Source organism: Leucopleurus acutus (assembly GCF_964270905.1).
Source record: "Leucopleurus acutus genome assembly, chromosome: 16".
In the NCBI taxonomy this organism is placed as follows: Eukaryota; Metazoa; Chordata; class Mammalia; order Artiodactyla; family Delphinidae; genus Leucopleurus; species Leucopleurus acutus.
This window is the reverse complement of record NC_139158.1, coordinates 79,758,955-79,771,862: the sequence shown is the minus strand read 5'-3', so window position 1 is coordinate 79,771,862 and position 12,908 is coordinate 79,758,955. Positions and strand designations below refer to the sequence as shown.

Below are 12,908 nucleotides of genomic sequence, written 5' to 3'. Positions count from 1 at the left end.
GATCTGGCTACATTCCTTGACTAGTTATGATTTTAATTTCTCACTGCAAAAACACATATGCAATAAATATTTAATATTCTATGTTGTATTAATAAATAAAATATAGCATAACTTATATGGCAGAGGAGACAGTAAAGGTAAGAAAGTTAAGAGTTTGAACTCTGGAACAAGGCTGCCAAGGGTTAAGTCCTGATGTTTCTTCTTACTAGCTGATCATCTGTATTGGTCAGCTCAGGCTGCATAACAAAAATACCATAGACTGGGTGGCTTAAACAACACATATTTATTTTCTTACAATTCTGGAGGCTGGGAAATCCAAGGTCAAGATCCTAACCAATTCTGATTTTGGTGAAAGTTCTCTTCCTGTCTTGCAGTCCTCACACCTCTGCCCTCTTGCTGTGTCCTCACATGGGAGAGAGAGAGCAAGCTCTTGGGTGTCTCCTCTTATAAGGACGCTAATCCTAGAGGATTAGGGCCCCACGCTTATAACTTCCTCTAATCTATCTCTAACTACAGTCACATTGGGCTAGGGTTTCCACATGTGAATCTGGAGGGGGATGTAATTCAGTTCATAGCATGGTCTTAGGCAAGAAATTTAGGGTCCCTGGGCTTAGGTTCTGTATCTGTAAAATGGGGACCAAAAGAATATCTGCCTCATGAGGTTCTTAGGAGGATGTAATACAGAAAAGCATAAAAAAATTAATACAGAAAAGTTAATACAGAGAGTTAATACAGAAAAGCATTCAGAGCAATACCCAGCATAGAGAAGGCACTGTAGAAATAGTAGGTGTTATTGTTTTTAAAGTATGGCACACTTTATTTACCATTTATAATAATAGCTAATCTTTATTCCTCAACTGCTGTGCACCAGCCAGTGGGCTAAACCCTGCATGAACTGCTTTCTTTTCAGCTCAGCCTCCACGTAGTGACATTGGGGCCACATCACTCTGTTGTGGTGCTGCCCTGTGCATTGCAGGATGTTTAGCAGTGTCTCTGGTCTCTCCCCACTGAATGCCAGTAGCAGCCTCCCATCTTGAGTCGTGACCATCAAAAATGTCTCCAGACATTTCCAAATGTCCCCTGGGGGGCCCGCAGTTTGAGAAACACTGCTCTTGAATCATTGTGAGAAACAGAAGCATATTTCTAAGGAGAATTTTTTTTTTTTTCTGTGGTACACGGGCCTCTCACTGTTGTGGCCTCTCCCATTGTGGAGCACAGGCTCCAGACGTGCAGGCTCAGCGGCCATGGCTCACAGACCCAGCCGCTCCGTGGTCTGTGGGATCTTCCCAGACCAGGGCACGAACCTATGTCCCCTGCATTGGCAGGCGGACTCTCAACCACTACACCACCAGGGAAGCCCCTAAGGAGAACATTTTAATATCATAATGTAACTCATCAAGAAATATGACAAGATCTGAAATATAAAATGTAAATATATAGTCCTGGATAAGTGGGACCAAATGCACCAGACATTATATAATTTAATATACTAGCTCTGTGCCTGCTACGTGCCTACCTCATTTAGCCTTTCCCACACACTACTGTGATGTATAAAGATTGTTGGGTAAGTGTCACAACCTTCCTGTGCCTCAGTTTCTCATAAAAAAATGAGAAAATATCGAAAAAGACAAAAATGCTAATTCAAAAAGATACATGCCCTCCAGTGTTCATAGCAGCATTATTTACAATTGCCAAGGCATGGAAGCAACCTAAGTGTCCATCAACAGATGAATAGATAAAGAAGTTGTGATACACACACACACACACACACACACACACACACATTTATATACAATGGAATACTACTCAGTCATAAAAAAGAATGAAATTTTGCCATTTATAGCAACATGGATGGACTTGGAGAACATTTTGCTAAGTGAAATAAATCAGACAGAGAAAGACAAATACTGTATGATATCACTTATAAGTGGAATCTAAAAAATACAACAAACTAGTGACTAAAACAAAAAAACAAGCAGACTCACAGAGATAGGGAACAAACGGATTGTTACCAGTAGGGAGAGGGAACGGGGGAGGGGCAATATAGTGGTAAGGGGAAACGGTTATTATGGGATTATATGAAACCATGTGTGTGAAACTTTTGAAAATTGTAAAGCACTGTAGAATTTAAAGACTCTTTCATTCAATTAAAAAAAAGAAAATTGAGAAAATAGCATCTAACCCAGAGAGCGGTTGCAAAAGGGCCAAGGGAAGTCAATACACACAAATCAGAAGTGCTCGGGGGCTTCCCTGGTGGCGCAGTGGTTGAGAGTCCACCTGCCGATGCAGGGGACACGGGTTCGTGCCCCGGTCCGGGAAGATCCCACATGCCGCGGAGCGGCTGGGCCCGTGAGCCATGGCCGCTGAGCCTGCGCGTCCGGAGCCTGTGCTCCGCAACGGGAGAGGCCACAACAGTGAGAGGCCCGCGTACCGCAAAAAAAAAAGAAGTGCTCGGCACATAGGAAACACTCAGAACATGCTTATTGTTGTCACCATTACGAATACTGTCATTTTCCACAAGAAAAATGCATTGAAAGGGCCCAGTGCTTGGCGCAAAGCCTCACAATCGTGGGGTTTACAGAGGCATGTGTCACTCCAGAGCTCTTTTTCATGAGGGGGAAGAGGGGGTGCCCAGAAACGGAGGAGAGTGATAGCTCCCCGCTCAGGCTGCCCTTCTACCCTCCTCCCGCGGGGCACGTGCCCCTCACTTCTCAACAACCAATCAGGAGGTGAGGCTGTCTAGGAGCAAGTGTGCCCTGCACCCCTATTCTCAGGGAAGGAAAGCCGGAGACCCAGGAGGTTTCTTCTGATTTTCGGGCTGACAAAACAGAGGGCTCAAAAAGGAGTGCGGGACTTCCCTGGTGGTCCAGTGGTTAAGACTCCATACTTCCATTGCAGGGGGTGCAGGTTCCATCCCTAGTCGGGGAACTAAGATCCCACATGCCACATGGGCGGTGCAGCCAATAAAAAAAAAAGAAGTGCTTTGAAAGGGTTGTGAATGTTTTCAAATGCCCAGGCTGATGGTGATTTGTGGGACCTGAAAGCCAATGCGCTTCCTCCATCTGAGAATCCCGAGCCTGGTTCTGGGTACCAGGGTAGTCGGCATCCGGAAGGGTCCCTGGCCTGGGGGATGCTCACTTCCCCAGAATATCCAAAACAGCACCTCTTGGCCTCAGCTCTCATGGAAGTCACCCAGAGATCTTGAAAATATTCCGATGCCGGGGCCCCACCCCGGGGAGTCTGATGGAATGGGTCTGGCTGGAGCCCGGGCCCGGGCATTTAAATCTCCAACGGTGATTCTAATGTGTAACCCAGTTTGAAGACTGGCCTCAAGGACACAGTCGGGAAGCGGAGAAGTAAAGGGACTTTCTCATCTGAATGAGCCCCATCCAAAGACTTACCCCATGTTCTCCAAATGCTGGGCCCTCAAACATGAGTCCAATTTCAAAAACAAACCCCTCTGCCATATGGAGGCGTGTGTTTAATGTCAGATAAGGTCATAAGAACAAAACAACTCACACCATCAGTTCATCAAAGAAGGGGCATTTTGACATCACCTTCAAACTTTTTTTTTTTTCCCAAAATAAAACCTAGCTCTTTCAAAGAATATGTTTTTCTTGATGAAAAAACTTGTCATCTAATTTATGTTTCTCCTTTGTTGGAGACTGGAGAAAACTTCATCACAGACAGGAATTGTCATCTGGACCACCTGGAGCCTCGGTTTTACCATCTGCTAAATGGGGATAAAAAGGGCCCTTGCCTCACAGAGTCCCCGACCTGGCTTCCAGGGTGATCAGCTTATCCTGGTTTGCTCAGGACTTTCCTAGCTTTAACAGGCAAGTCCTGCATCCCAGAATGCCCTCATTCCCGGGACAACCTGGTTGATGTTCCCCATCACGGTGTTTCCCCTTATGTGCCTACTCGTGAGAATCACCTGTGTGCATTTGCTAAAATTACAGATCCAGGGCCCCAACCTGACTTTTTGGTGAGACAATCATGGGAATCAGAAGTGCTGCAAAGTTCTTTAGTTGATCATATCAGACAACTGGGGGAAAATGACTGAAAATCTCAGTGATGATCATGGTGATACTTCTAATCATGAAGAACACCTTCAGGGTACTCACTGCGTTGCCAGACCCTGTTCGGGGCACCTTCCACGTATTAATGCCTTAACTCCCATGAAACTCTTAAGTGTGTGCCCTTATTATCCCCATTTTACAGAAGAGGAAACGGAGGCCCAGTGAGGCTCAGTCACTGGCTCAGGGTCACTCCTTCAGTATGTAGCCGAGCAGGGATTCTCAACTTGGTGGTTTGTCTCCAGAGCCCACGTTTTTATCCTCCTGCAGTGCTCTCCACCCAGAATTCTTAGCACCGGGTTGGCACGTCATAAGGCAGATGTGATCATCATTATTGTCTTATTAGTTGTACTATCTTTGGGGCTAGAGGACTTGCCACTGTCTTGCCAACTTTTATCGGAAGGTTTAACTGCTAAATGTAAAACCGTTTCCTTTGACCTCCCCAGACATTTTGACCTTGCCCTGGAGGCTGAATATGTTCATTTCTGCCGATACTGACATTGACCAATAGGTGGCAGTAACTGTTTTTGTCTCGTGGAAATCCAGCTCCTCGCAAAATTTGAAGGAAGGGCAGGAGCAATTTCACAACACATATGTTGTAACTGCTGGTGGAAAGCAATGTTATCTGAGTCCAAGTTGTCCCCGCAAAAGACGTGCAAATGGATTTTCCTTTTCTGAGTCCATTTGGCCTTGAATCTGCCAAGAGGCTCCTTAAAAGCGCAATGATTGAGGTAATGGAACCCGAACTCGAACTCGAACTCTGTGGGTTGAAAAATTTCTCTCCTGCTTGCACACATAACACCTCTCCCAGTCCAAAGATTTTTTCATAACCTCAAATATTTTTATTGAAGGAAGCCCCCAAATTGGACTAAATTTAGATTGAATAACAGGAACTTTGAAAGTTTGTAAATCTTTTGGTAAATAATTTTTAATTTTATAAAACCTGGATGATGGAGATGTCATCTAGTGTGTGTCCATTTTTGCAAGTGGCCTTGGTCGAGGAATTTAACCTACAAAGCTCAGTTTTCTCATCTGTAAAACTGGAATGATGATGCCACTGCCTTGTTGATTTGCTATAAGGAATAAATTCATTTACAGCAAGTAAAGCTCTTAGAGCAGTTTCTCAGCACATGGTAAGCACTCACCAAATTTGTTGTTATTATTATTACTACTATCTTATCATTACTATGGTTAGAGTGTTGTTGTCATTATTTTTATACACAGTGGGTTCAAATCCTGGTCAGTCTCAATTTGGGCAACACTTAACTTCTCAGCTGCTTCAATCTCCTTATTTGCAAAATGGGTATATGTTACCCAGGGTGATCTTGAGCAGAAGTGATAAACTTTGTAGAAAGGGCCAGACAGTAAATATCTTAAGCTTTGCAGGCCATATGGTCTCTGTTGCAACTACTCAACTCTGCCTCAGTACATGAAAGCAGACGTACGTAGATAATACATAAATGAATGGGCATGGACGTCTTCCAATAAAATTTTATTTATGGATACCAAAATTTGAATTTCATATAATTTTAATGTGTCACAATCTATGATTCTTCTGATTTTTTCTCCAACCACTTATAAATGTAAAACCCATTCTTAGCTCACTGGCCATACTAAAACAGGCGGCAGGCTGGATTTGTCCCCCAGCTGTCATTTCCTGACCCTGGCCTTGAATATTCAGTATTATTCATAAAGTCCCATTTATAGATGAAGTGATGGCCTATTGTAAGTATGTATATCTTGGATTTTATAAATAGAAAATATTGCAACATAACTAGTGTCCTGTATGTTTTAGCACTGCTCAGCCTGATTACATGTTGTAGTTAGTAAACATATATAATCCCCAGATTCTGATATCTACCAGGTTCCCCCAAGAAAGCCCTTTTCTGGCCTCCCCAATTTCTGATTACTTGAGTCTATTACCAGGGCATAAAAACTCATACCATGGGCCAGAGGCCCATGGGAATCCTTGGAGATGCACTGGCTGCTTTCAGCCAGAAAGCAAACGCCCTGGCTGTTATTCTGGGAGCCATCAGGGCAGATGAGCCAGCAGCCAGGTCTTTGGAGACGCACGCTATGCTGGAATCGTTTGTGTGCGTGGAAAAGCTTTTAGGTAGTAAGGAAGCTTGGAGTGGCTGAAAGAGTCCCACTTTTGGAACCAGACATACTCTGGGTCAAATCCTCACTCGGCCATTTTCTGGATGTGTCCTGGGTGAGTTTGGGAGACTCAATTCCCTCCTTTACAAGGGGAGGTAATAATATGTGGGACATATTATTACCTCCCCTTGTAAAGTAATATGTGGAACATTCCAGTGGTTGGGAGCACAGGCAGCCGGTGTTTGAATCTAGTCTCTGCCATCTTTTTTTTTTTCATCTTTATTGGAGTATAATTGTTTTACAAAGTCTCTGCCATCTTTAACAGGCTGACCTTTGGAAAGTAATTTACCTCCTTGTGACTCAGCTTCCTCTCAGCTAGAGGGACACGATGGCAACACCTCTTTCACACGGGTGTGTAGGGCTACAGGAGACGGTACAGGAAACGCTCTTGGAAAACAGTGCTTGGAACCGAGAACATGCTAAATTATTGTTAACTATTACCATTATTGTTCTAACAAGGCTCTTGAGAGGTTTAGTGATAATGTGGGTAAGTGTCTAGTTCAGCGCCTGCCTGCCGGGTGAGGGGTTGTTATGAATGATTATTCCCTCCACTCAACTAATAAGTAATAATTTAGCACCTGATCAATGCAAATGCAGTGCTGAGAATAGGAGATACAACAGTGGGTAAAGACAGACAGTCCCTGCCTTCGTGGTGCTTACAGTTTATTGGGGAAGGCAGACAGAAGTTAAATGCTCTGTTTTGCCCTCCAAATCTAGATCAATTGTTACTTCGTTCCAGAACCATCCTATTCAGCGCTGCCACCTCTTGCCCTCTGCTGTGGCCCCCCTCTTGTTACGTTACAAATTTCCTTTTTATTCATAGCACTGAATCCTATGTGTTTTGATAACACATTAACATATATATTGCTTCTTAAGAGCCACACATTATTCTAACCGCTTTACAAGCATTAACTCATTGTGTCCTTGTAGCAGTCCTGTAAGGCACAGAGAGGCTAATCAGCTCATCCAAGGACACACAGCAGTGAGGGGCAGGGAGAGGGTTCAAGCCCAGGTTGTCTTGCTCCCGGTCTGTGCTTATAACCACTGCACCATGCTGCCTTGAACTATCGAAAACGGCCTGATTTGTGGATTTACTGTCTATTTGTTTATTGTCTGTCCACCCAACAGATTTCAGCTCCATGAAGTCGGGGGCCTCATCCATTTAATTCACAGCTGTAACTCTAGTGTGTGGCACAGCGTAAGGTACAGAGCTGGCACTCACTATATATTTGTTGAATCAATGAATGAAGATATAGCCAAATAAACATATAATTACACGTAGTGCTAAGTGCTATGAAAAACAAAGCCAGTCCTATGAGAGGTTTTAAAGGGACTAAATTTAGTTTGAGGATCAGAGAATACTACAAATTATAAGTATTATTTTAACTGTCCCCATTCTAAAATCTCCTTGATATAATAGTTGTGACTGGCTAAGAAAGAAGAAAATGTTATCTACACGGAGTATCATTTTTGAGATGATAATATTCTCCCAGCAATGAAATGTAATTGAAAATTGGGGCTGCATTTGACTTTAATTCTGTTGGATTTATGAGCCCCAAATCTCCCCTCATTCCCCAAAATAAACACAAGCAATTGGTCTACCTGGGGCTTGTGATTATATACCCACAATACCTTGGCATTCTCTGCACCTTAGTTTTATAGGCAGGAGTGAGACTTCTGCTGGTCTTGGGTTTTCATTTTTCTCTGTGTCTCTCTTTTTCTCTGTTGCAGGAACAATGGGTAACCAAATGAGTGTCCCCCAAAGAGTCGAGGACCAAGAGAACGACTCGGAAGCGGACACTCACAAGGTGGTGTATTTATGGTCACTGGGTCATTAGCTACTAGTTGGGAGAGTCGGGGGGGTAACGGCAGAATAAACAGCCTGCCCAGGGCTCATCACAGAGGCGTGATTGATGCTGCTTTTCCCAGGGGTTGTTCGGTTGTATTCAAACCTCCAAAACCCATCAAGGAGCTTGTTAAGAGTGCAGGCCCTTAGGCCCCGCTCAAGGCCTGCTGAGTCAGAAATTGCAGGGCTGGGAGCCTATGAAACCTGTCTCCATGGTGATTGGTTCCCCTGGGGCCAATCTGATCTCTGTTCCCAGGTGGGTTTAGACCAGGGGTTCTCAACTGTGGGTGATCTTGCCTCCCCACCAGGGGACACTTGGCAGTGTTTGGAGATGTTTCTTGATTGTCACAACTCGGGTAGTGCTACTGGCATCTAGTGGGTAGAGCCAGGGATGCTACTAGACACCCTGCAATGCACAGGACGGCCCCACAGCAGAGAATGATCCAGCCCAAAGTATCAGCAGTGCTGAGGATGAGAAACCCAGTTTTTGATCAGCAGTTTGCAGCCGTGGCTGGACATTAGAATCATCTGGGAAACTTAAAAATAAATCGTGAGGCTGGAATTGTACCCTAGACCAATGAAATCAGAATTTGTGTGTGGGAACCAGGGCGGCACCTGGGTTTTCAAGGCTCCTCGGCTGTTGCGTGTTCAGCCAGCGTGTAGAACTTCTTGTTTGTGAATCCCTCCTTTAGAAGATTGCTCTGGAGGGCTGGGGCCAGGGACACTCAAATGCTTCTCCTTAGACCTTAGATCTACAAGCAGGCAGCAGAGAAGCTAAATGTCCACCACCAGTGCTTCTGCAATCAATTCAGTTTAAGATCTAGAGCCCAGTTAGACATGGAGATCATTGTAGGAGGAGGTAATACCTACGAACTGATATTGATCACAGCATAGAGGGAATTCCTGCTCAGAACAGAAGGCTGCAGTCAGAGAAGGTTCTCACACCTGACCATGTACTAGAATCCCTGGGAAATGGTGAAAACGCCCGATGCCCAGCACCACCTGAGACCAACTAAAACAGAACCTCTGGGTAGGGGCCCTGCCATCAGTAGTTTCCCAAGATCCGCAAATGATTCCGAGTCTGGGAGCCTCTGGCCTCCAGGACCAGGCAGTGACAAAAATGAGCAAAGCAGGAGGGTGAAGCCCGTTTGCAGACAGCTGATTCTGACAACTTCACCCTCAGCACGTTCCCAGAGACTTATTTTTCATGTGAAGCTGGAAAATGGTGTTAATGCAACCTCCTGATTTTTTAAATATTGGCAACTGATTCCAAAATACTTAAAAAAAAAACAAACAAACAAGACTTCTGTGAGCCAAGTAAATCAATTTGCACACCAAGTATTACCCCAGGGATGCCTGTTATGACCTCAGACCCAAATGATCTCATGAGTTTGATATTTCAATTTTATGATTTCTTGGTGGGGTTAATGATAAATTCAGGAACACAGGCTTCTTTTATTTTTATTTATTTATTTTTTGCCACACCATGTGGCTTGGGGGGATCTTAATTCCCCGACCAGGGATTGAACCTGGGCCCCGGCAGTGAAAGCACCGAGTCCTAACCACTGGACTGCCAGGGAACTCCCAACACAGGTTTCTTTTAAGCAAAACTGTTACAAAAATATAAAGAAAAGAAACATCTTCCACATCTCCCCAGTAGTTTCCCATCATCAGGAGGTGAGTATTTAGTCTTTTAGGTTTTTTTTCTCTCTTCACTTATTAACATATATTATACTACTAATAGTATTGGCAAAATAAGACACGATATGCAAAGTACTTAGCATATAATCAATATTCAGTTAATGCCAACTATTAGAGGTATAATTTATTTTATTACTAAAATGACATTATATAACATACATTCTTTTTTGCAACCTTTTTTCCTTTCCATGTGAGTGTATGTGTATATGTGCGTGTGTATATATCTGTACATCTGTGCATACATATATATGTATAATCTTTTTAAATGTCTACAGTAAATAACAGAAGAGAAAAAAATTCAGGGCAGTGGTCTAAAATCGGAAGGGGGTTGTAACAGTGCAGGGGAAGGAGTGGACACGGAGCAGAAAAATAGCAACAGCGAACTTCCTGTATTTGACGAGAGACGCCTGTGCTTGTGTGCAGGACCCTGGAGTGTGGTTAACCTCACAGCATGTCAAGTTCTTGTCCCCTCCCTGGTCAGACCAGCACCCCAGTTTGCCTGTGTGTCCCATCTGTACGAGGGTGTCTGTCCTGCTCGTGCTGTGGGGCTCATTGAAAGGAGGTAGAGACCATTCAAAGCTCTTATCAACACAGGAGTCCAGTCCTTGCAGCGGGTTATAGAGTTTCTCTGAGGCGTGATAGAAAACGGGGTAGTTCCTAGAAATGCAGACTTTAATTTTGTGAGGCACCCTTGTGGCCTTGAAGTTCTTCCTTGAGTTTTTCCAACTTTCCCCAAAGACTCGGCTAATACTGCCACATGTTCTGTTCCAGGTGGCATCTGGCGACAAGTGTGGTCAAAATGGGATGCCGGTGATGGTATCCACCCACTCCGTTCAACTCTACCATGAAGGTCAGTGTCACGTGGGGACTGCTCCTCCTGGGGGTTGGGGGTATGGTGAAGGGTCTGCTGATCCCTGTTGATGGTGAAACAAGATGGAAGAGTTGAAGCCACAGACTCACGTGGAAGACACTTGTATTAGTTCCTGGGGCTGCAAACACAGTGTCACAAATCAGGTGGCTTAAGCAACAGAAATGTATTGTCTCACCGTGTTGGGGCCAGAAGTTGGAAATCAAGGTGTGGGCAGGGTTGGTGCCTTCTGAGATTTTGCGGAAGAATCTGTTCCCCTGCCTGTGCCCTGGCTCCTGGTGGCCTCAAGCACTCCTTGGCTTCTATGTGGTGCTCTCCCTGTGTCTTCATAGCATCTTCCTTCTCCGCTCTGTGTCCAAACCTCCCCCTTTTATGAGGACACAGCCCTGTGGGATTGGGCACACCCCCACTGGCCTCATCTTAACTTGGTCCTCTGTAAAGACCCTCTTTCCAAATGAGGTCATAGGAACTGGGGGCTAGGACTTCATCTTCTTGGCAATTCAACTCTTTTTTATTGTTGTTAATTATTTATTTATTTATTTATTTAAATTTATTTTGGGCTGCATTGGGTCCTCGTTGCTGCACATGGGCTTTTCTCTAGTTGAGGCAAGTGGGGGCCACTCTTGGCAGTGGTGTGCAGTCCTCTCACCACGGCGGCCTCTCCCGTTGCAAAGCACGGGCTCTAGGCTCACGGGCCTCAGCAGTTGTGGCCCGTGGGCTCCAGAGCGCAGGCTCAGCAGTTGTGGCACACGGGCCCAGTTGCTTCATGGCATGTGGGATCCTCCCGGACCAGGGCTCGAACCCGTGTCTCCTGCATTGGCAGGCGGATTCTCAACCACTGCGCCACCAGGGAAGCTCCTCGGCAATTCAACTCTTAACAGTACTCATCTCTCTTGAGTATGTGTGATGCCTGGAAGAGGCCGAGGCTTTACAGCAATGAGTTAAAAGCAATAGAGTAGAAACACTAAGAGTCTGGCCTCTTCAGAGTCGACAGACCAAAGTGAAAATCCCTGTCCTGCAACTTACTAGCTGTGTGACCTGGAGCAAGTCGTTTGGCTTTCTAAGCCTCGGTTTTCTCATCTGTAAAGTGGGGATAAGAACACCTAGCTCACAGAATTGCTGAGAGGACTCAAGGAGGTCATTCACCAAGCATTTTACATATTACCCAGCACTTAGGAATTCCAAAGAAACAAGTAAAATATAGAAGACAACAGAGGGCAGTATTAAAACTGGACAATGTAACTTACCTATTTGATTTCATTCTGGAGTATAAGGCTATAAATTCAAAGCATCAAAAATGACTGAGTCCTACGATGTGAGGAATATCTATAAATTATATGAGGCAGTATAGCCCAGTGGTTGAGGGTATGAACTCTGGAATCAGACTGCTGGTTTTGCCACCTGCCAGCTGTGTGACCTTGAGCCAGTTAATTAACCTCTCTGAACCTCAGCCTCCTTGTCTGTGAAGTGGGATAATAACAGTACCTACAACACAGATATCAGATATAATACAAGTGTATCTTTCAGTGCCTGGCACATAGTGAGTGCTATGTATGTATCAGCTATCATGATTATATGATAGTTATGGTTGCTGTCCTCTACATGTAAGTTTCTGGGCTTCAGCTTCATTTCCTGAACAATGAGATGAATCATAGCATTGGTTCCAGAGGCTTTAGAATTTCCTAGTGTAAGAAAAATAACTGCTCTCTGTTTCCCCTCGCTATGCTCTGCTACCCACACCACATCTGACACCAGATGTGTGGGTTTTCCATACAAGTGATTCTGTGACACCAGCTGGGTGTCCCACAATTCAGTTCGGTTCTGACACCATCAACCCAGAGTTAGCAGCAGCTCCCACAGGTAAAGGGCTCACTCCCACAAGACTACCTCCCACTTCAGTTGCCAATGGCAAGTGGGGAGTCCCCAGGTTACCCACAACTTCTGTTCCTACTTGGCTACAAATCAGAGGTTCTCACGATCTCCTCCTCAGATTCAGTCATTTGCTAGAATTGCTCACAGAACACAGGAAAACAACGTACTTATTAGATTACCGGTTCATTATAAGAGGATGCAACTCAGCAATGGCCAGATGGAAGAGATGCATAGGGGAAGGTGTGGGGGAGGGGATCCTGGGGGCAGTGGATGGGGCAGTGGATCTTCCATGCCCTCTCTGGACAAGCCACCCTCCCAGCACCTCCCCGTGGTCACCAACCCAGAAGCCCTCTGAACCCTGTTCTTTAGGGACATTTGTGGAGGCTTT

At 44.9% G+C, this 12,908-nt stretch overlaps 1 protein-coding gene across 1 annotated transcript in view; it reads left to right on the top strand.

Moving 5' to 3' along the window:
• Nucleotides 1-7,969: 7,969 nt before the first annotated feature.
• BCAS1 (brain enriched myelin associated protein 1) overlaps nucleotides 7,970-12,908 on the top strand; it is a gene marked incomplete at its 5' end in the record, with an annotated part of 96,303 nt that continues 91,364 nt past the window's right edge. Inside the window, 2 exons of the mRNA XM_082857356.1 lie at nucleotides 7,970-8,041; nucleotides 10,552-10,630. Coding sequence (XP_082713482.1) covers nucleotides 7,970-8,041; nucleotides 10,552-10,630 — 151 coding nt within the window. The remainder of the gene's footprint in view (nucleotides 8,042-10,551; nucleotides 10,631-12,908) is intronic.